Source organism: Equus asinus, chromosome 1 (assembly GCF_041296235.1).
Source record: "Equus asinus isolate D_3611 breed Donkey chromosome 1, EquAss-T2T_v2, whole genome shotgun sequence".
In the NCBI taxonomy this organism is placed as follows: domain Eukaryota; kingdom Metazoa; phylum Chordata; class Mammalia; order Perissodactyla; family Equidae; genus Equus; species Equus asinus.
This window is the reverse complement of record NC_091790.1, coordinates 31425137-31449583: the sequence shown is the minus strand read 5'-3', so window position 1 is coordinate 31449583 and position 24447 is coordinate 31425137. Positions and strand designations below refer to the sequence as shown.

General features: G+C 40.4%; 2 protein-coding genes across 5 annotated transcripts in view; one reads left to right on the top strand and one right to left on the bottom strand.

Annotated features, from left to right (window-relative positions):
- Positions 1-11105, bottom strand: part of SERAC1 (serine active site containing 1) — a 54375-nt gene extending 43270 nt beyond the window's left edge. Inside the window, exons 1-3 of one of the 4 annotated variants that reach the window (XM_044760728.2) lie at positions 10987-11102; positions 8104-8345; positions 265-356 (exon numbers count right to left, since the gene is read on the bottom strand). In XM_044760728.2, the coding sequence (XP_044616663.2) occupies positions 265-355 (91 nt within the window). In that variant the 5' untranslated portion in view covers position 356; positions 8104-8345; positions 10987-11102. Of the gene's footprint in view, positions 1-264; positions 357-2955; positions 3047-8103; positions 8346-10986 lie in introns of those variants that run through there. The other 3 variants (XM_044760731.2, XM_070484404.1, XM_070484365.1) reach the window with 3 other exon arrangements.
- Positions 11106-11221: 116 nt separating this feature from the next.
- On the top strand, positions 11222-23810 carry GTF2H5 (general transcription factor IIH subunit 5). Its single transcript, XM_044760735.2, has 3 exons — positions 11222-11346; positions 12030-12102; positions 23410-23810. Exons 2-3 carry the CDS (start codon positions 12068-12070, stop codon positions 23588-23590), a joined length of 216 nt encoding a protein of 71 aa, XP_044616670.1. The 5' UTR covers positions 11222-11346; positions 12030-12067; the 3' UTR covers positions 23591-23810.
- The last annotated feature ends 637 nt before the right edge of the window (positions 23811-24447 follow it).

The following is a 24447-nucleotide window of genomic DNA, read 5'->3' as shown; positions in this document are numbered from 1 at the left end:
GCCACAGCAGAGCATGTAAACTTAACCACTCGGCCACAGGGCTGGCCCCCTTTCTGCTTTCTTGATGTCCAGGGATTCAGCAACCATCTTGTGACCATGAGGACAATAAGGATATTTGGGGTGGACCATTAGCATAGACAGAAAAGACATAAAACAAATCATGGATTTATCATTGGGTTAAATAAGTCTTGTGGACCACTCCGGAAACTTAACCACAATCCTATCACTGTTTCTATAGAAAACAGTTGTGTAAACTGTACTCACGGACATCTCTCCAGTATGTGTTGCTTTTTGGTGAAGGAGTTGAAGTTCCTATTCTTCTGCAACAGATGACACAATAAGCAGCCAGGGACATTCTGTGTAATTAGAACAATTACAACAAATTTAATTGAGCATCTAATTAAACATATTTCTTTTAACTAGAAGAACATGTCACAATCACAGTGGACTGTCCACAGAGTTAGAATTTTCAAGACCAGGAAAACTTTTCAATTGAAAAAAATTTCTCTGGGCCAGCCCCGGTGGCCTAGTGGTTAAGTTCGGTATGCTCCGCTTCAGCGGCCTGGATTTGGTTCCCAGGCACAGACCTACACCACTCATCTATCAGTGGCCCTAGTGTGATGGTGGCTCACATACAAAATAGAGGAAGATTGGCACCAGATGCTAGCTCAGGGCAAACCTTCCTGAGCAAAAAAAAAAAAAAATTTCTCTGTTAAAAACTTAAAACAGACCTATTAGAATATTTTGCTAGTCCTTTGCTATTCTTCAAAGAGTGTCCAACTGTGACCAATAACTAGTAGGAAACAGGAAAACACAGATCATTAATCAGAATATCAATATAGGAATTTAAAACTTTTAAATGTCTTTTTAAAGACATGCATTTAGATAGATAGATAGATATTTCCATTTCTCTGTGGTGACTGGAAGCCCTACAGAAATGAAAAGCAGCTCTGAATGGAAGATATACGCAGAACCATGGAAGTATTTAGTTTTTCTCCAGCTCCTTCATGATGGTACCCAACATTGTTTAAAATCTTTGAAATTTAATTGTTAATTGTTAGCATCCTGTCAAAAAAGGAGAAATATAGCTCAACTATCTTATCAACTGAGTAAAGATGATCGAAATATGATCACGATGCAATGGTTTCTAGAACGCAGTATTCTAGATCATATCAGACTGTCTTTGGATGAGCTATTTTTTTCTTTTTCCTTTCCTATAAGGGAAAAGAAGGAAGATGCTTTGAGAGACTCATGTGAGAAATGGTCCTTTGGTTCACATATAAAAAATTTCTGGCAGCTTTATAGGGATTGGGGGAAATTACTTGGTATACATGTAAAAGAAACATCTGTTAGCGATAACACAAAATAAAAAGCTTTCCAATTTTTTCTCGTGATTCTAGTACACCCACTGATGACTAAGCAAACCAGTTTAGGCAACAGGTAAACTTGTAAAGGCCACTGTTTCATGATGTCTCACTTATTTAATGGGTTGCTGCTACTTCTCTAAGGACATAAGGATAACGGTAAAAATTATCTAACGGCTGCAATGAAGCAGGTGCTCATAAAACCGGGGTGGAATGCAATGTAAACTCCAGAGTCCAAACAGGTCTTTATCTGCATTGTTCTCTCCTGCTTCCGAGGAAAAGGCCTCACCCTTTTCTCACAGGAAATGTGCCACCTACGCTCTAGACCTCCTCTCTGCTGCTTTCAAAGGGACCTTCAGTCATTATCTGCCTTCGTCTTCTTAATCTTCACACTCTCTCTCTCTTTCAATTCTTTCTGCTCCTCTCCCCTAAATACTGGATGTCCAATGTTCTCCCATCAAAACAAAACAAAAAACAAAGGATGGGAAAAAAAAACCACCCTTCCTCCATCAAGTACCATCCAGCTACAAGCTCTTCTCTCCCCAGTCCGCCTTCTGCCAACACTGAAACAGCAATCCTTAAGGTCACCAGTGAGGGACATCTTTGTTACGAAATCCACTTTCCAGTCATCATCTGACTTGCTCTGTCGGAAGCATTTGACTAGTCTCTCCTTCTCTAGTTGCTATATACCCCATCTTCTAGTTTTATTCTCACATTTCTGGCTGCGCTATCCCATTACTCATTCAACAAGCATTTATTGAGCACCTATCACCCATTGGGGATGGAAATTTGAGATGTGAATAAGGCAGGATAGCTCCCTGCCCTACAGAACTTAGAATTGGCTCTGCTGCCTCCACTCAGCCCTTAGATATTAGTGTTCCAGTGGGTTCCATCTGTGGTCTTTTTTTCTCATGCTATATTCTCTGGCTGAGTAATTTCAGTGTTTTCCTCACAAAGCTCTACCTATAGCTTATGATTCCCAAACCTCTGTAACTAACTCAGGTCTCTCTAAACTTCCGACACATATATTCAATTGCCTAATGCACATTTCGACTTTGAAGCACCACAAACACCTAAAACCTAGAAGGGCTAAAATCAAATCATCATATTCTTAAAACCAAATATCTGAAGATCATTTATTATTAGACCATAGTTTCCCCATTGATTACAAATGATTCCTCCATACACCAAGGTCTAATCTAGCTAGGGTCCATTTCTGGACAATTTTGTTCCACTGATCTGCTTGACTAACCCTGCATCAATGCTATAACATCTTTCTTAATTCCTATACCTTTAAAATAAGCCTTGATGGCTTCTACAGTGAGCATCTCTACACTCATTCTTTTCAGAACTGTCTTGCCTATTGGGATTTTGATTGGAAATGAATTAAATTTACAGATTAATTTGGGGAGAACTGATACCATATGGAGTCCCTCCACTCATGAAAAGTATATTTGCAACTCTTCTTTTAGATTTTTTACACTTTTCTTCACCAAGGTCACGCAAGTTTTTTCTTTGTTTCTTCCTTTAATGGAAAATTTCAAATGTATACAAAGGTAGAGAGAGTAAAGAAACGGGGTTCATCACTCACCTTGAAAAGCTATCAACACTGGCCAATCTTGTGTCATCTATTCCTGCTTTATCCAAAAGAACTTCTGCATGATAGACATGTCCTACATCTGTACTACTAGTGTGAAAATATGCTAGTGTGACTGAAGAACTGAAATTTTAATCTTTTAAAATTTTAACTAATTTTAATTTACATTACATTTTAATTTACATACATAAGGCTAGTGGCTATCATACTGAACAGTGCGCTCTACGCTATATCCCACATCACTTTCCACCACCAAGACACTCCATTATTTTGAAGCAAATCCAAAATGTAGTATCATTTCGCTTATAAATTCTTTAGTATGCATATCCTAAAAAAAGAAAAATTAACCATCATTATGTCCAAAAGTATAAATAATTCCTTAGTATCATCCAATATCCAATCAGTGTTTCAACTATTTCATAATCTTTTATTTTGTTTTGCACTATTGGTTTGTTAGAATTAGGATCTAAACAAGATCCACACATGGCATTCAGTTGCTAAGGTGCCTCTTTTTTAGAGTCAGTTATTTCTGTAATTACTGGTTTATTCAGATTTTCTTCCTTCTTGAATTAGTCTTGATAATATCTATTTTTCAAGAAAATAGGCATTTAAGTTTTCAAAATCATTAGCAAAAAGTTGTTCATGCTATTCCTATTTTTTATCCCTAAAATTGCCTACCTTCTTCTGTTCCTAGCACTATTTGTGGTTCTTCTTTTTTACTTTTGAGGAGTCTTCTAGAAGTTTATTAATAGAAAAAACTGCTTATTTTTCATTTGGTTTTGCTGACCATCTCTATTGTATTGTGTTTTCTTTTCTATTTCTGCTCTTCATTATTTTCTTCTTCCTTTCTTCGATTCACCCTGTTCTTTTCCTAACTTGTTCAATAATGCTTACCTAATATATAATGAGCATTTCTTGCTCTTTCATAAACGCATTTAAGACTGCAAACTTACCTCTAAATTTTGCTTTGCCTCAATTTCACAAGTCCTGATATTTCCACTACAATTTCCTCTAATCTGGGAATTGTTTAGGATTGTTTTTTGTTTCCAAACATGAAACTTCTAAAGATTACCTTTTTATTGTGCTACATGACGTGGATTCTTTAGAATTGTGGAGACTTGCTTTGTCACCTGGGTGCAGTCAATATTTACAAATGTATCACATAAACTTATTCTGTGTTATGGGCAAAATTTAGAATACCTATTATATCAAGTTTATTAACCGTGTAGTTAAAAGTTTCTACAGCCCTACTAATTTTTGTCTGCATGATCTATCAGTAACTCAGACAGGTTTTTAAAGTCTATGCATGAGAGATTTTAATCTCTAGTTTTCTTGTGATTACTCTGGTTTTCACATCAAAGTAATGCCAGTCTTATAAAATAAGTTGGTAAGTGTTCCATCTTCTTCTATATTCTGGAAGAGATTATATAGAACTGGCATTTCTTCTCCATTAAAAAGTTTTAAGGTGTTAGGTCTAAAGTGATGTCCTCTTTTTCATTCCTGATTTTGGCAATTTGTGTCTTCTCTTTTTCTTAGCCAGTCTGGCTACAGGCTTATCAATTTCATTGATATTTTCAAAGAACTAGCTCTTAGCTTTACTGAATTACTCTTGTTTTCCTATTACCGATTTTATCTACTTGTGTTCTTTTACTAGACTTTATTGCTTTGATTTCAACTAACTCCCCTTTCTTAAGTTTCTTAAAATTGAAGCTAAGATCATTGATCTAAGATTTCTTCTTTTCTAACACAAGTATTTAATGCTAAAAATTTCCCTCTAAGCACTGATTTGGCTGCATCCCTCAAATTTTGATATGCTGAGTGTTTTTCCTTTCATTCAGTTAAAAATATTTTCTAATTTTCTAATACCACTGCAACTTCCTCTTTGATTCATGGGATACTTTCGTTGTTGATAGTCCCGTCGAGTTAATTCTGACTCCTAGTGCTCTCCTGTGTACAGGAGAGCAGGGCCCTGCCTGGTCCTTTTTTTGCACCATCCTCTCATCTTCCAGCGTAATATCAGACAATGCTCCGCTGCTATTCATGGGGTTTTCATGGTCAATTTTTTTGGAAGTGGGTGGCAAGCTCCTTTTTCCTAATGGGATATTTAGAAGTGTGTTGTTTAATTTCCAAATATTTATGAATTTCCAGATATCTCTGTTATTGATTTTTAGCTTAATCCTATTGCGGTTGGAGAACAAGCTTTGCATATTTTCCTTTTTTTTAAATCTTGGTTTGTTTTATGATGTGGAATATGATCCATCTTGGTGAATGTTCCATATGCGCTTGAAAAAAATGTATATTCTGTTGCTGTTGGGTAGAGAGTCCTAAAATGTCTATTAATTGGTTCACAGTGTTTTTCAGGTCTTCTCTTCCTTACTGATTTTAATACGACTCATTCTGTTGATTACTAACAAAGGAGTGACTGTTGAAGGCAGGGGCTAGTCGGATCATGGAAGTCCTTTTTAACTAAGTCAAAGAGTCTGAGGCTTACCCTGAGTTATGGGAAGCTGTTAGGAGATTAACCTTAACAAATGGAGTAACATGATAAAAAATTTTGTTTTGGAAAACTTGACAAGATTGAAAATAGGTTGGAGAAGAGGCAAAGCAGAGATGGGAAAAACTAATTGGGAGGGTTTTAACGATAATCAGGGAGAAACGTGTATTTGAATTAAGGAAGTGGCTCTGAGAATGATCAAGAAGAAACAGACTTAAGGAGATATTGAGAGAATAAAATCTAATAAACAATTGATAAGAGATAGAGGGAACCGATAAGACTTAAGAAGATAGTAAGAGAACAGAATCTAATAAACAATTGGATAAGAGAGGGGAATGGATAAAAGGGAGGAGACAATTATGATTCTCAGTTTGTGGTTTGGATTACTAAGTATATAAGGACAACATTTACCAAAATAGGGAAATACAGGAAGAGAAATGGATTTGAGGAAGAAGATGAATTCCCAGTTTCAACACGCTGAGACTAAGCTTCTTGTAAAATACTCACGTAAGACGTCCATTAAGCTACGTGGGCTCAGCAAAGAGGTCTAAGCTATAGATACACATTTTTGAGTCATTACCACATTATTAACTGAAACCATAGTTTTGGGGGAACTTATTGCAAATGGTGTATAAAACAGTGTTTCTCAAAATGTCATCCTAGGATTAGCTGCAGATTATTCAAATGCAGATTCCTCGCCACTATTTTAGACAGACTTTTTCTGCTCTAAGTCTGACAAGGCTGAATCCAAGGTGTTAGGGGGGCTGCATCCCTTACTGAAAGCTCTGGGGGGATTCCACCTCCAGGCTCATTCAGGTTGTTGGCAGAATTCAGTTCCATGTAAGTGAAGGGCTACGGTCCTCGTTTCCTTGCTCGTTGTTGTCCGGGTGCCACCCTTAGCTCTCAGAGGCTTCTCTCTGGTCTTTACAGGGAGCCCCCTACATCTCAGAACCAGCAAAAGCTTATCCTTCTCACATTGCCAAATCTCTGACTCTTCTGCTTTCCTCTTCCACTTTTAAGTATCTGTGTGATTACACTAGGCTCTCCTGGATCATCTAAAATAATCTCCCCACCTTAAGATGTGTAACCTTAATTCCATCTGCAAAGTCCCTTCTGCCATGTCATGTAACACATTCACAGGATCCAGGGATTGGGCCATGGACATCTTTAGGGGGCCGTTTTTCTGCCTACCACAGGCCACTGTGAGCATTCCGATGCAAGTCTTTTTGCAGACATATGTTTTCATTTCTCTTGGGTAAATACCCACGAGTGGAATTGCTGGGTCACAGAGCAGATTTATGTTTAACTTTATAAGATACTGCCAAATATTTTTCCAATATGATTGTACCATTTCACCCTGCAACCAGTAATGCTGGAGTACGAAGTTCCAGTTGTTCCACATCCTCCCAATATTTGATGCTGTCAGCCTGTTTGATTTCAGCCTAAATGGGGGTACATGGTAGTATCTCATTGTGGTTTTATTTTGCTATTCCCAGAAAACCAATGTTGAGCACTTTTTAATATTCATGTTAGCCATTTACATTTATTTTTCTGTGGAGTCCCTTCTTTTGCCTATTTTTTAAATTGGATTGTTTGTGTTTTTTAAATGCGTTACCAGTTCTTTATACATTGGAAATAAATCCTTTATCAAATATAGGTACATACATATACTGCAAATATCTTCTCCTAGTCTGGGACTTGCCTATTCAATTTCTTAAAGGCATCTTTTGATGAACAGAAGTTTTAATTTTCATAACATCTTTAATCAAAATTTTTCTTTTATGGTTATTGCATTCTATGTCCTGCCTTAGAAACTGTTGCCTATGTCAAAGTGACAGATACTCTCCTATGAGAAAAAGTTTGTCTAAAACACATTTTGCTTTAGATTTTACATTTATGTCTATGATCCATCTCAAATTAATTTTTGTGTATTGCGTAAGACAGGAGTCGAGGTTCATTTTCTTTTCCTACATGGATATCTGATAGTTCCAGCATCATTTGTTGAAAAGATTTTCCATTCCTCATTGAACTGACTTTGTGCCTTGGTCAAAAATCAATTGACTATGGAAGTATGGGCCTCTTTCTGGACTGTATTCCATTCCATTGATCTATTTGTCTATCCCAATATAACTACCACGCTGTATTGATATTGTGGTTTTATAATTAATCTTGCAGCTAGCTAGTGTGAGTTCCCTGGATTTGTTCTTCCTTTTCAAGATTAACTATTCTAGGTCTTTGGCACTTCCACATAATTTTAAAGTCAGCTTGTCAATTTCTATTTTTATAAAGTCTTTAGATTAAGATTGTGACTGCATTAAGTATGAAACACTAATTTTATGCAGAGAACAGAAGAGAAATTCTGAGAAGCAGACTGAGGACACAGAAAGTAGAAAAGGAGACACTGTGAGTACCAAATAAAACAAATATTCAATAATTCCACTAAATTTAACAAGGCTCTGGAGGTACTAGAGGCTTCATAATGGTAGTTTCGTTGCCCTGGTTGGAGAAGAAACTAGACTGAAACTAAACATCCATTCTTCTCTTCATTCTTATTAATAAAACCCCTGAATTGCAACTGGGCACAAAGATAACTGAATAAAGACGACATCATCTGTTTTTCTTTCTAGTTTAGTGCGGTCACTAAGTACCGGTTAATGGGTTGTAAGTGGACGTGTCACGTGCAACTTCTGAGAAGTGTCCTTAAAGAGAACAGTATGTGCCTTTCTTCAATCTTTCCTCTTTCTTCTTCCGTCTTCCCATGAGCAGGTGGCAGTTGGAATTAAAGGGTCCATCTCAACCATGAGGCAGCATGCTAATGATGGCAGAAGAGCAAGACAGAGCCTGAGTCCCCGATGATCACGGAGCTGCTGCCATACCAGCTGTGGCCTGCCTACGCATGGAATGATATGCCATTATTATCTTATATTTTCTGTGTAACACAGCTGAATCTAATTCTAACATATTTAAGATATTTAAATATCTATAGATCTAAGATCTATAGATCTAAGGTCTAAATATCTAAGATATTTAAATATCTATATGCCAGTGATCCCAAAGTTGTACCTCCAGCCACAACCTTTCCAAACTCATCTATCCAACAGCTTGTAGAACATTTCCACTTGGATATCAAACAGGCCTTTCCAACTTAACTATCCAAACCAGAATTCTTTATTTTCTTCTCCCCAAACTCTTCCTCCACTCATCTGCCCCATCACCACCAAACAAATGGTAAATAGTTTTTGATGATAAAACTAAACAATCTACCTCATAGCACAAGCAAAAAACTTAAGATGTTGCCCTTGATTCCTTGTTTTCACCTCACCTCATATCCAAACCATTTACAATTCCTGTTCTCTGCCATCAAAACATATCCCAAATCCATGCACTTGTCTCCATCTTCACTGTTACCACTCTAGTTCAAGTCACCACCGTCATCTCCCATTTGGAGTAATGCAACAGCATCCTCAATGGTGCTTTCTGTAACTTAAGAAATCCCTCCCAGAGAGAGGAAAAAGTTCTGGAGATAAACCGACGGCTGCCCAGCAATATGAATCCCACTGAATTGTACATCTAAAAGTGGTTAAAATGTGGTAAATTTTATGTTATATGTATTTAACCCTAATAAAACATACAAATCTTTCCTGGAGACAACATAGCCTCCTATGGTTTTTTCTAAATGTTTTACAGATGTACCTTTCACACTTAGGTCTTTAATCCATTTGGAATTACTGTTGTGAATGGTGTGAAGTAGGGGTCTAATCTTGTCTTTATTCTATATGGATATCACGTACCTCAGTATCATTTATTGAACACTCTATGCTTTTCCTCCTGCTTTATAATACCACTTAGTAGTATACTAAGCTCATAGGTAGGTGGGTGTGGTTCTAGGCTTTCTATTCTGTTCTGAGTCTACTTTTCTATCCCTGAACCAATACTAGTAATTAAAACAACAGTCTTAATTATTACGGCTTTATATTAAGTTTTGCTATCTGAGAAAAAGAGACTTTCATTTTCTTCGAAATTGACTTAGCTATTCTTGGTCCTTTACCTTTCCATATATATTTTAGGTTCAGCGTTTCAAATTCCATGAAAAACCATATAGCAATTTCAATTGAAATTGCACTGAATGTGTAGAATTGGGGAAAACTGACATCTCTATGAGATTGAGTCTGCCCACCCATAAACACAGTATAGCTCTCCATTTCTTGAGTTTTCTTTCTTGTGTTTCAATAGAGCATAATAATTTTTTCCATAAAAGATTATACAGCTTTAATTTGATCTATTTCTAGATACTTTTAGTTTTGAATGCTGTTATGAACAGTATCTTTATTATTAAAATTCCTAGTTCGTTATTGCTGGTGTATAGAAGGCAATTTTTTTAAATTTAGAAATCCGCCTGAACTGAAGGCCGTTTCTGACACCCCCAGAACCAAAGCAGCCCTTCGTCTCTTTATCACATCACCATCTGATACCTTCTTGCTAATTCATTTTAGCGCCTCTCTCCTCCACTATAATTAGCTGCTTGTTCACCATTGTATCTCCAGTGTCTAGCATAGTATCCGGCACATATTAGGTGCAGAAAAATGTTTGTAGAATAAATGGACGGCGGTTTTAAATCTGGACGATTCGGAAAAACACAGGAAGAAAAGCAGGTTTTGAAATGAGGGTGAAATGAGAACTGGTTCAGTTTGAGAGGTGGTGTGGAGAGTACTCACAGGTCATTAACATGCAGGCACCAGGCCAGCACCTGGAGCCCGAGAGTGGGAGGTTCCACGTAAGGGAACTGCAGAGACGCTCAAGGAGAAGAATACATTCAAGAAGAAGAAAAAGAAAAGATACTTGGGAGGAACTAGACTTGAGGCAGATTAAAGGGAGCGAGAGAGCGTGCTCAACAATATGGAAACCAACGGGAGGAAAAAGACTGAGAGATAAACAGGGAAATAAATGGAAGAGCTAGGTTCGTAGATCACGTGAACACACGAAGTAAAAATCAGCAGAAGCTCAACTGGGGAAGCACAATTTAACGTACAGAAAGCAAGAACGTCCTATCTCCACTGGTAAAAAGAATCGGAGAAACAGAGAGCTCTAGGAGACTACAGGTCAGAATTTGGGAAAGGGATTAATTTTAGAACCCCCTGGGGTCTTTCGCGTTAAAATGACCGGGCTCAGAGACCTAATCAGCATCCCACCTACCCGACCTCCCGGGGCAGAGCTAGAAGCCACGGTCTGAAAGCTTCCGATTTGAATGGGGAGAGTCCTTCCTCCTCCTGGTCATCATCTTTCCGTGACTACCCCGCCCGCACTCATGGGACCGGCAGGTGCTCTCTGCGCCTCGCAGAGGACCCAGAGAAGGGCGGCGACCGGGGAAGAAGAGCCGGGCCGCCGAGGCTGAGCGAGCGGCCCTCACACCCGGCGGCGGGTCAGCGGGCCAGTCGGGGGCCGCGCGACCTCGCGGGGGGGTCCCGGCCGCGGCCCGTCGCCGCCCTCCCCACGCCCCTCGCCGGCGCCCTCGCCCGCCCTCCTCTTCCTACCTGCCGGCACGCGGACTCGGCCCGCCCCCCGCCGCTCACCACGGACCCGTTCGGCCGGGAGCCCACCCCGCGCCCTCCAGCCGGTGACTGGCGGCACGTGACCCCGCCCCCGTCCCGCCCCGCCCCCTCGGCCCAGCCCACGCCCCGCCTCCCGCCGGCGCGCTCCACCCACAAGAGCGGCGCTGACGCGATGACGTAGCCGGCGCAGGCGCACTTAGTCGGCGACGCCGAGGAGCTGCTGGGTGTGTGGGCGCAGGTACGTGGCGTCGGTTCTTGGAGAGGGGAGAGTCGGGTATGTGGAAGGCGGAGGGGTCCCGAAGAAAGGCGCCGCGGGGAGTGACTCAGAAGCCTGTCCTTCAGGTGCCAGGGTGTGGGGCGGTGTCCCGCATGGTCGCCCGGCGGTCATTGAACCGTGCGCTTCCCTGGGGGAGGCGTTGCCCCGCGCCCGGGTCTGGAAGTTTAAGGGTCACCTTGGCGAGCGCTGGATGGGTTCCCTTCCTACAGAAGCCACATCCTCTGGGGACGTGATTGCTTGCTAAAGGAACGCAATATCGGGAAGTCGACTTGCCTTGTGCCCTTTCGGGGTTTTTTGACCCGGAGCTGCAGCTTAATCTCTTGGTTCAATCTCATCTGAAAAACAAGATGGTCCGACTCGCTATATAATTTTTAAGGCCCTTTTCACAGCTACCATTCTGTAATTCCTGCCTCCCAGGATCTTATCTTTTATTATATTTTTGGGTGGGGAAAGAAATATTTTGACTGATGCACGTGTTTTAAACCTGGGTTGGGCACACCGTTGTGGAGTTAGGCCTTCGTTGGGACTGACAGTGGGTAGTATTTGTTTGCAAGTAAGATTTATGCTTTATTAGTATTCTCAGTAGACTCATTTTAACTTTGTTAAAAGATCAGAATATCTGTTTTCTTTCATAAACTTAAATCTTTACTCCTGACATTTAATGTTTCACCTCGTTTGAGAGGTAAATCACCAAAGTATATTTAAGTTGATGTTTTTGAAGTTTATGTCACCTTATTCCTTTTGTTAGCATTTTTAAGGTCGTCTCCACCTTCTGACTCGGAAAAGATGGTCAACGTCTTGAAAGGAGTGCTTATAGAATGGTTAGTAGTTTTGATACTTAATGAGTTCTAAATCTACATGTTGAATCTTGAGTTACATGCATACCTTTTTAAAACCCGTTTTTTTGTTTTGCTTTAAGATCTAAATGAATCAAGTCTTTGAATTTTCTCAACTTCGTTTTTCTTAATAACAAGTGGGACAGATTCTGTTGCTATGTTTCTTCCTGGTGCCAGATTTCAATTTCTCTGTTGAATTGATGCAATTGGCATTATTTCCAACAAGTTTTAGTCCGAGGCAGCATGTTTTTTAATTAACCCTCTTTAGAGGATCAGTGCTTGTATTCTCAAACCATCAGAGATTGACTAGAATTTTATGATGTGCCTTAGTCTTCGTTACAAACTATGGTCTTTAAAAAAAAAGAGAAAGGAAAACAAGAGAGCCAGTTGAAGATGTCTTAAACTAGACACACATTCCAGAGGCAAAACTAGAAAATTTAATGGGCAGAGCTGAGTTCTTCAGGGTTTAGTTATCACCAGTCTGAAAACCTGTACTGCTGGACCAGTCTTGCTCAGTCTCCACTTATTTATTTGCTCCACCAAACAATTCTGTCTCATCTGGGAATCCTACCCTGTGGACACTCCCATTGTCTGAAAATACTACTGTCTACATTTCTGTGCCCCTAATAGGAGCCATTATATGGATGATGGTACTGTTTACTGAGATAGCAAGGCTGAGGGAGGAACAAGACCAAACCCTAAGATACTTCTGGCGTTTAGAGCAGCACTGCCCAATAGAAATATAATATAAGCCACATATGTAGTTAAATGTTCTGGTAGCCACATCATAAAGTAAAATGAAACAGGTGAAATGAATATATTTTATTTAACTCACATCCAAAACGTTTCAACATGTTCTAAGTCTTCAAAGTCCCCATTAACACTTCAGACTTGATACCATCTTTTTTCATACTAAAGCTTCAAAATCCAATGTGTTTTACAGCACATCTCACACGGTAGCCACATTTCAAGTACTCCGTAGTGACATGTGACTGGTGGGCTATCTTATGAGTAGTGCAACTTTAGAGTTTGGGTAGAGGAGACACCAAAAAAGGCAATTAAGAAGAAAACAGCCGGTTAAGTGGGATGGAAGCTAAGGGAGAGAATGTTTCATGAAGGTGAGTGTCAGGTGGTGATGAGAGATGGAATAAGATGAAGACACACTGGAGGTCATGGATTTTTATGAGAGCTATTTTAATGGAGAGGTAGGTAGATGCCAGACTGGACCGCTTTGAAAGGGAGGTGAGGAAGTAGGACAATCTGGAGAAGTTGTGTTGTGGTAATGAGCAAAGGAGTAGAAAAATGAGTTGGTAGCAGAAGAAGGATATGGTCAGGGATTCTGGTTCTTATTATTTTTGTTGTTTTAATGTGAGAGACTAGAATGTATGTTGAGGAAGAATAAACTGGTAGAGAGGGGACAGGTATTCACTTAAGAAAGCAAACGGGTCTACATCCCGGAAGTTCTACACACACTGTTCTCTTGTCTTTTGGAGAAGAATTCTAGGCTAATTTCTGTATTGTATTGTTCTTGTTAACTTTGTCATAATTAATGGAAACATTTTTCTGGTTGGTCGTAACACAGGATACATACCCACAGTGTGAGCTATCAATTTTTTTCCCTTTGTTTCTTCCGATTCTCCTAAGTGTAATCTTCACCCTGGATTTGATGAATATTCACCTCTCCTGTAGAGTTTTTGTATTTTTTAAGAGTTTTTGTTGATGTTTTAATTTTCATTCATCTAGAACGAATGAGCTTTTTTGTTGGTCAAATAGCTGAATAATTGTCCAACACCATTTATTCCCTGGTGATGCGTGATGACTGGAATCACATAGTTGCACTCCCCTTGCTACTCTCCCTTGTCCCATCCCACATCCATTTTTCCCTTTGTTGTCGTTGTGTATTCGAGAATAACCTTGGAATAATTTAGCCTATTTCTAAAATAATCTATTTGGAATGATGGTTGAGATTGTATTGAACCTATATTTTAATTTGAGAAAAGTGATGGCGGGGCTGCATTTTAAGGAGCAAAACTCTGGGAAGCTCATTAAAATCTCACTGGTAAGCCTTCAGTTTAGCCATGAAGACAGAGTACAGGATTGTAAGAGGAACTCAGGTGTGTTTTCTTTCCTGATTGGGCGACCTCTCTGCTAGCTTGTTATCAAGGCTCTGAATCTGCCTGGGCTCGAACGGCGCCCCATCACCTTGGTCTTCCATGTTATCCCCAGACCAGCAGCAACAGCATCATCTGGCGCTTGCTAGAAATGAAAAAGTTTATTTCTCAAATCTAAACCAGAATTGTGGGTACAAAGGGTCTTGTCACAGTGCAGTTTTAAGCTTGAGAAGCACTTAATAAGCTTAAGTTTGCTAGTCAGTTCCTCTATGGAGAATTGTTTTGCACCGGGACCGCTTACATTTTATTTTGCAGATGGATACTATTCTTGCAAAACTAATTTTTCTATTCATGGTGAATTATAAAGTGTAGCCTGCACAATTTTTCCAAAGGGTATCCTTCTTCCCAAAGATACAAATTTTCCAAAAAGGCTTCAAGCCTAAGAAATAACAGGATGGTGGGGCCGCCCCATGGCCAAGCTGTTAAGTTCGCATGTTCCACTTCAGCTGCCCAGGGTTTCGCCACTTCGGATCCTGGGCACGGACATGGCACTGCTCATCAGGCCATTCTGAGGCAGCGTCCCACATAGCAGAGCCAGAAGGACCTACAACTAGAATATACAACTCTGTACTGGGGAGCTTTGGGGAGAAGAAGAAGAAAGAAAGGAAAAAAAAAAAAAAGACTGGCAACTGATGTTAGCTCAGGTGCCAATCTTTAAAAAAAAAAAAAGGAAAGAACAGGATGATAGTTGGGAAAGTCCTGCAGTTTCCCTCATATCTATATTTGATGTGAAAGAGAAGATTAATAATACAGTATTATCTCATAATATCTATAGATTATATGAAGCATTTGGGTGTATCAGAGTACAGAATTTGATAAGTCTGGAGTTTATAGGTGAACCACTTAAGGGTCTCCTGAAACTTCTTCCCTTGTCCCAATGATTCTCTCTCCAAATTCCAGTCATGTTATCATACAAGGTCGTCTATAAAAGCCTAGGTGGTGCTGTTCCGCATCTTCAGTCCGGGCAGCCAGCAAAGTACTTCTTAGACCTGTATGACCTGGTTCAAGAAGGGAGTCTAAATGTGACACCTGTCTTAGAATGGCTTAGCTTACTGCCTTATTTAAAATCCACGTCCATCAGTTCCTTTTAACTGTTTTTGAGTCCACAATAAAGAAGTAAAGAAACCAGAGTATAATGGTGGCCATGTAGGCCCAACTATCGGTGAATTGGAAAATCAAGATACTTGGATATAGTAAGATTCTCTCCTCTCAAGGCTTATCATGTAGCAAAATCTAAAGCTAAATTAAAGTTTTTTGTTTATGAATTTGTATTTTTATGTCAAACTGAGATTGGTGACAACTTCCTCTGTGTTGAGATCTACCACTGTCAGCTGCCAGCCTCACACCAAGCATTTTCCCAAATCGAGCCAACCACAGCAGTTACTGAAGCAAGCAGCATATGCCCAATGAACGTCTGAGTCCAATTCCAGGTGCTCGAGCAGAGCCCTGGTGTGACAGTTATCACAGTTGGTTTGGCAAGTGCTTCAGCAAGAAGATTTGTTGTATAGGTGCAAATTCCAGCCAGTTTACAGCACAATAACAAAGAATCTGGAGACATAGGTATTATTAGACCAGCCTTATCCCTGTGGGTTTGGTTTCTAAACCTGTGTTGTATGTGAAAAGCAACTAAGAACTAAGGCAAAACCAGTCTAACCTTTGTTTTGTATTTTCACTGTGTTTGTATGTCCTTTGTGAGCCTTTGCCGCTTAGCGGGACCACATTCACTGAAGTTTCCCGGGCACCCAGAACAGTGCCTGAAATATGTAGAGTCATGTGCCGCATAACAACATTTTGGTCAACAACAGACCCCATACATGACGGTGGTCCCATAAGATTAGTACCCTATAGCCTAGGTGTGTAGTAGGCTGAACTATCTAGGTTTGTGTAAGTACACTCTACAATGTTTACACAATGATGAAATCTCATAACGCGTTTCTCAGAACATGTCCCCATCATTAAGCATTGTATGACTGTACTCTCTTGAGAGTCTTGTGTCTTTGTAACAGTAAAACCTATTATGTGTCTTATTGGGAAATCAAGACATGTCATTCTGGTTAACTTAATGTCCTCTGTGGTGGCCCTTACTTTCTCTTAAGACCCTACTCATGCAGCACATATTGATGGAGCTCCTCCAGTATGCCAGACCCTAAAGTAGGTACCTGTATCTCAGGCTGGACGGAACCGAAATTCAGAGAACAGTTTGGAAAACGCTTGTCAGAGGGAAGTAAACTTAAATGAACAAAGCCATTTCACATTCAATAACAATTTTCTAAAACATTCTATTCTCAAGACGTACAGAATTTATGGAGAAATACTTTGAAAATTTTTAAGTAATTATATCTATTGGCTGAGTATCATAAAGAAGGATAGTTTACCATTGACTAAGCCAAGAGTATCGTTCTAACTGGATGGACAGTGCTGACCACTTTGTCCAACTGGCCAGTTAATTTTGTGGTCTCTTACAGCAAACTGCATCATCCTGATAGACCCTTCATGGTGGAATACCTTTTAGAATCATTTTTTATACTCATTTAGAATCGTATTTTATGGAATCATATTTTATAAGGTTCTTTAGAGGGGGTTTGATTGATGGTACCAGCCCTTCACATTTCCGGGGCGAAGACCTTTTTTCCTGCTCACCAGCCCTGACCCCAGGACTTTGACCAGGTATGGATATGGTCACTTGGTTTGGGTTTTTTTTTCTGCCAGTAGGTTCTCCCAGAAACGTGTAGAAGTAGAATAGCCCTGTATTCATTCAGGCAAAGGTGTTCCAGGCCCTCCGCATTTCATAACGAAATGTCCCTTAAACTTTGAGTGTCTTTTTCAATCGTTACAGATTATATTTCAGGTACTTGCTTGAGAATTCAGTGTCAAATTGACTGCTTTCCATTTCCTTTCAATAAGTTTAATTGAGGCAGTCGACATTAGAAGTAGTTATTTCAGTGTCTCCCTGACCAGTCGTTTCTCAGTCCTCATCTCGTCTGTCGGTTAGCACTGTTTGTCCAGGTCTCAGGAATGCCATTGGTGTTTGAGATGATTTGGAGTAGAGCGCAGATTTGGGTGGAGAGGGCATGGGTAGAACACAAAAATACTTTTTATATGACCAGTTTAATTTATCTGAGAAAAAATCAAGCGAGCACCTCAAGATGACTGGGGATTTTGTACCAGGTGAAGTTAAGCATAAGTGTTAGTTGATTTAAAGGCAATGTAAAGAAAACTATTAAGTAATGTGAAACGCAGGTGTTGGGAGAGCTGGCTAAAATAGCAAGGATAGTTTGCCAGTGGAAAAATTTGAAAGCACAGACTGTTCCCTTGCACTTCTTCATTTCAATTGTTTAGCATTTTCTTCATTGAAATTATGTAAATTTATGTCATTTAGAAAATTTCTAGAGATATGACATTAGTCTTAATAACTGCTTAACCCTATCTCTGATACCTGTGGTAGCAGCCAATTACTAGAGTAAATTGGTGTCATCTGTGAATGCACTGAGCTCAAACAGTAACAAGATAGTATATCAGATCAGGACAGCAATTTTTATCATGTTCACATTGGTCCTCATCACTGTGTTTCATTTGGACCTGAAATTTATTTTAAAGGACTAATAAAAAACTATTGTTCTTCCTGTCCTGTAAAGTATATCTTTCTAAGAAACCTCTGTGATTTTTATAGAAAATACTGAGATTCTTGTGGGACCTGAAACAGTCCAAGACAGAAAGGGCCTGGTCGGTGAAGGGGGTGCGGTCACTACGGGAGAGAGAAAGGCGGGCCCTCCCTTGTCCCTTGATTGCGGGGCAAGGAGGAAGCGGCCTAGCTGTGGAGCACTAAAGCCGAGGAGTGCGTCTGTCCCCCCACTCATGTCACTCTTACTCTCCTTTTCTCCTCCACCTCAGCCCACCACCCCTCTTTTATTTGTACAGGCATGGAAAAGTTGAGGGAAACAGCTGCCTTTTTCGCATGAGTCCGAGCAGGAAAACCATAGTTCTGTAGAAGCTGAAGCTTTGGTTTCCCCGTCCGCGGGCCTCCTCGTTTCCATTTCCGTAATATCGTCTGAAACAGCCCTGTTCACCCTGCCGCGTTACCCCACCTTCCTGCTAGAATTGCTCTGTAAGCTCTTTGTAATTTTAGGTTTCATGGCCTGCTCGTCCATAATCGGTAAAATTGTTCACCTCAGTGAGATTTCTCAATGTGCAGTGTGTTGTTTCTTTACAGAAATTTCTTATTTACATTTTTATTCTGTGTAATTGCCAAAACTAGGGAGCTGCTGAAAATGTGAGATTTCACATCTTCAGCATCTGCTTAAATTCTCTCTCCCAGCCTCTGTGGCTGTTGTCACCTTTCAGTCTCATGTCATTATCTGCCTTGAGACCCTCATTCTCATGCCCGTTATCCCGACTTTTCCTGCTTTCGGTCACCCAGAAAGCCACAGACTTCCAGGTCATCCCTCATCCCTTTGACACTAATTATCTATGGCCCTGTACATCTGCTTTTTAAATTTCATCTCCTACCCACCGCCCCTCCATTCTTTCCACTTTGCCCTCTAGGACGAAGTGAGATGTCAGCAGCAGAGTCCGCTGTGTCCTCAGCCTCTTCTCTGCACTTTTCCTTCCTTCAAACCACCCTTCCCCCCCCTTTTTTTTTTCGCTATAACAGCACCTGGCTTTCTCCTGAGCACACTGCTTCTCCCACAGTCCTATCAACTGGTGACGTTTTGTTCTAATACCTCTTGTACCATCAGGTCAAGAAATGAGATTGGGGGGAGGGGGGCCAGCCTGGTGGCCCAGCAGTTAAGTGCACACATTCGGCTTCGGTGACCCGGGGTTCGCCAGTTCAAATCCTGGGTGCAGACATGGCACCGCTTGGCAGGCCATGCTGTGGTAGGCGTCCCACATATAAAATAGAGGAAGATGGGCATGGATGTTAGCTTGGAGCCAGTCTTCCTCAGCAAAAAGAGGAGGATTGGCAGATATTACCTCAGGGCTAGTCTCCCTCAAAAAAAAAAAGAAATGGGATGAGTATCTACCTTACTCCTCATGGCTTCTTCATTACTTACAGAAATTCTCCCTCCCTCTTCTCTAGAAACCCCAGTTCTGAATCTCATACCATCAGACTGGACCACCCACTAACCCTGCTCTTGTAATCATCTGCAGGTGGCGAAGCCTACCTGTCACTCTGCACTAGTTCTCTTCAGATTCTTAGTGATTTCATGTGGTTGGTCCTTTCAATACCCTGTCCTCTCAGTTCCCTGACCTCCTGTTCCAATGAGCTTATCCTCCACCTTGTCACAGCCACTCATTCGCCTGGACAGAACTACACCTGTCCCTGCCAATACTGCCATCTCTTCAGAATCTCCAGGTCAGGCACCTTGCTCTGCCCACCCCTCCTCTTTCCAGCTCACTCCCTGTAATGCCCTAACTCTGATTTCTTCCACTCTACCAAACCTACGGTCTGTTGATCTCCCACCTTTTCCCTGTCCTTCACCAACCCAACGTCCTCACTTTCCTCCTTACCCAGCCTGGGTTCCACAGTCCATCAGTATACTCGTCTTAAAGACACTCTCAAGTCGCTTCCCCTTCATTTAGCCGCACTAACCAAATCTGGTTCCATCCACTCTCCACCTACTCTGAACCTTTACGGCCACAGCTCTAAGTGGCTGGAGAAAAGCAAACAAGCATACCGATTGGCCTCGCTTTAAATTCATGACTGCTAAACTCATGTGGGCCCTTGATGCTAGCCAGCAAACCTACTTCGTTTCCCATCCTTTTATTCTCCCACTTTCCTGGTAAAGCAGTTATATTTCATCAAATCTAAGATTTCATCAATTTTAACACTTACCAGTATTGTATGTTCCTCTAAGGAAAATCGCTGCCAATTATACTATTGCATAGTTATAGCATGATTAGAAGACTCATTCCAATTTAGGAGACATTAAAATGTTGGGGGAAGTTTGCCGCTTAGAATGGTTGAAATACAGCATTTCATACCTTCAGTTCTCTTACATCAAAACCCTTCCCTGTCCTCACTACCAGCTGATCCTCACCTTGCGTCCTGTTTCACTGAGGAAAGAAAAGCACTCAGAAGAGGGCCCAGTTACTGCAGGTGACCTGTCCCTTCTCCTGTCTAAAGCCAGCTTCTCTCCCTGGGAGCTGGAGCCCATCCCTCTTGCCTATCTAAAGTCACCTTTTTTGCAGTATTCCTCTTTCTCCTCCTTTATCAATTTTTCTTTCTCTACTGGATCATTCTCTGCATTACAAGCATGTCTTCATCCTCTCCGGGGCAAAAACTCCTGATTCCCACTTCCCTTTCCAGCCCCTACTCTATTTTCCTGCCCTATGTAGCAGAATTTCTCAGAAGACTTGTCTGTATTCACTTTCTCTAGTTTCTCCTCCCATTCTGAGACCCACTCCAGTCAGCCTTTCTCTTCTGTGACCACGGAAACTGTTCTTGCCAAGGGCCAGTAACTTTCTGAATCCAGTAGTCAGGTCTCAGTCCTTATCTTACCTTAATGCCTCTAAACGGCACTTCACACAGGCGATCACTTCCTCTTCCTGAATATCTTTTGTTCACTTAGCTTCCAGGACTCTGCAGGCTTTCTTCCTACCTCAGTGGTCATTTCTTTATAATTTACTTTGCTGATTCATCCTTTCCTTCCTAACCTTTTGATGTTGGAGTGTCCAGGCCTTGGTCCTTGGACTCTGCTCTGTAGCTGTGCTCACTCCCTTGTTATGTTAACTACTGTCTGTACATTGATGAATAACTTTTACTCTTCAGTCTGGATTGCACTGCTGAATTCCTGCTCAACTTCTTCATTTGGGTGCCAGTAGGCATCTCAGATCCCTAAAACCAAATTCTTAATCTTACCAGCAAACCTGTTCTTCCCACATTCCTCCTCATCTGAAGAAAGGCAACTCCATCCTTCCATTTGTTCAGACCAAAAATCTGGGAGTCTCCTTAATTCTTCTCTTTCAAAGCTCGAGTCCAGTCTCTGCAAATTATGTTGACTTTATTCACCATCTGTCTAGAATTCAGCCTCTTATCATCTTCGCTATAACCACCTGGGTCCCAAGCCTCACCTCTTGCCTGGATTACTGCAGTCACTTTCTACTTGGTCTCCCTCTTTCCACCCTTGCCTTCAGCACCTCCCAGTCTTTTCTCAACCCAGCAGACAGTATGATCCTTACATTTCAAATTTAAGTCAGTTTGTATTTGAGAGTGCTTTCTCTCACTTAGGGAAAGCCAAAGTCCCTAAAATCACCTCCAAGACCCTGTGTGATCTGGACCAGTTTTAACTTTCTGACCTCATCTCCCACTCCTCACCCCCCTCCAGCCACCTTGGCTTTGCTGTTCTCTCTGCCCAGGATGCTCTTCCCCAGTGGCACCATGTGGCTGCTCAGTGCCTCCTTCTGGTGTGTGTTCAGATGACACCTGCTCAGTAAGGCCTTCCTCCTGTTTAAACTTGCAAGATCCTATCACTTTCGTCACTGCCATTTCTCATCCTGCTTCCCTGTTTTTTGTGTTTTTGTTTATCATCGTGCTACCACTAGAATGTGACCTCCGTAACAGGGAGGGTTCTTAGTCGTTTTGTTCACCTCTGAATCCCAGGACCAGAATAGTGCCTAGCACATGACAGGTGCTCAATATATATTTGTTGAATGAGTGAATAAAATTTAAAGTAGCGAATTTATTACTTCTGAACAAATCAATTCTGCACATTAGTGTGATCATTCTAGTACTGCAACTGTAGAATTGAACTGAATTTTGCCAAACTTAAGTGGCTATGTGTAACTTAAGTATTCTGAATCTGAGTGTGAGATAAACATACTAGAAACTAAATTTAAAATCTGTGTCAGTTCTGGGCAGAACTGAAATAGATGGGCAGATATTTATTTACTCTCATCTTATGGCATAGTGAATTGTTCATCAATCATTTTAATAGAAGTTGTTGAAAGTACTTAAGGAAACCATCTTTTCAGGAAGACTTGACTTTATTAACAGTTAATACACCGTGAACCGTACCCATCTAATGACTGAACAGAATCCTTTGTTAGGTTCACTTACACTTAGTTTGTACTTGGAAGAAATAAAACTTATTTTTTATTGTTTTCAGTAAGTTATAGTGACTTCTTTTGAATTAAATTATCTTTGTAATTGATATTGACAGTCCTCAAGAAACTAAAAGATGAGAAAAGATTACGTTTTCTCTAAGAATTAAAAAAAAAATCTGTATGCAACTTGATATTCTTATATTCATTTTTTGCTAAACACATATTGTGTATTAGATCTAAAGAGTGTCCTTTGTTGTGATTCAGGGTTTTTAGGAAAGAGACATATTTCTGTAAATCCAAAATTGTATTCCTCTTTCGCTTATGACTGTCCTATTCATTCCAAACTAAGAACCACAAATAAATAGAATTGAATTTGGATCTCTTCTTTGAGCTCAGTATTCTCAAAGAGATTTTGTTAGGATTTCCTTTAAAGATTCTGAATGATAGTTCAGATTTATGAGGTTCAAAATTTTAAGGAAAGAAAAAAAACTTGAGTACCCACTGCAAGCCGACGCTGCTCTTGGCATTTTTCTCCTTCAATTCCCGTAACAAGTCTGTCACGTAGGCTCCCTTTGAGGCTTCGGGAGATGAAGTACATATTAAGGTCACACAAGGAAGTGGTAAAGCTGGGGTTGAATCCAGATCTGACTTCCTCTCCTGCCTGCTTTAGGACAGGGGCTAAATATTTAACTGGTTTCGTAAAGGAATCTTTCATGGGCAAGATGTGAAAGCTGTTGGGTTCTTAAGTGTAATGACCATGGACAAGTAAGGAAATGCATTGTTTAAATCAGTTAAAGGGTTTGTGATTCTAGGCTTTGAACATTACTTTTCATTTGTCAGTAACAAATTATTCTTTTAAATGTTATCATTGGCTTCTTTCTCTTGAACTTGCACCAACAGTTCTAAAATGAAGCTATGTCTATAAATTGTTAACACTTCAGGCAGAGAAGGAGTGAGGGGTTGAGTAACAGTGTAGAACTTTTAAAAATTATCCTAAAAATTCTACCTGCTCAGTTCGAATCGTTCACAGTGTAACTTGACAACAAGGTGTCTCATCATCGTGTGTTTATCTCTGCAGTGACCCTGCCATGAAGCAGTTTCTGCTGTACTTGGATGAGTCAAATGCCCTAGGGAAGAAGTTCATCATTCAAGACATTGATGACACTCACGTCTTCGTAATAGCAGAGCTGGTTAATGTCCTCCAGGAGCGAGTAGGTGAATTAATGGACCAGAATGCTTTTTCTCTTACCCAGAAATGAAGCTATTAGATATCGACCGTTTAGGAGTTACAAGTTACAAGTGCGAGAGACTGTCACCATTCAGTATCCTATGTGATTGATTAGACTTAGGGAATTGCTTAGGAGTGTGCTACAGGAAAGGCTGTGGTATCGTTTCTTCAAAAGAAGCCACTGAACTGATTTTCTTGTTCTGTATTTTTTCATATGTTCCCTAGAAATTAAAAAAAAAAAAGAGCTTTAATAGTTGGCTGTAATTTGGCTTTTATTATACTTTATTATAAATGTAAGTGATTTTCTATATTTTTAGTGACAATTTAATACATTATGAATATAATGGATATACTTTTAAATTATCAGTCTAACCTAGGTATTTATTTTGTTTGTTCCTGTTAATTGTGGGTTTTTGTAGTGTGGATGTGGTTTGTTTTGTTTTAATTAGAAATTTCACAGATTTGCTATTTTGATAACCGTGCCAAAGTGAGATCTTTGTTAATATTTATGTCTTGCAAATAATATCCGCATACCTGCCAGCTCTATGGTGAAGCTGATGGGGGAGAGAACCCTGTAACAATGTACACTACAGTTTCCATTTCCCTAAAAATACAGTTTTTCAAAAGTGCAGAGGATTAGAAACAACCAAATAGGAAAGGTACGTGGCTGCTTTGCAGCTTTTCTTTTTCCTTGTTCAGACTTTGGTGGTCACGTTTTCCCATTAAGGCAAGTGTTCTTTTGTTAAGAAATCAGTTTTACTTGTGCCTTATTCCCTATGAGAATCCCTGTTTAAACTTATCCAAAAAAGAAAGGCAGGAACAGATGGAAGCAAAGTCAGTGCTGTGGGAAGTGACGTGACTAGGTTAAGGCACCTTGCTTCTAGTCCT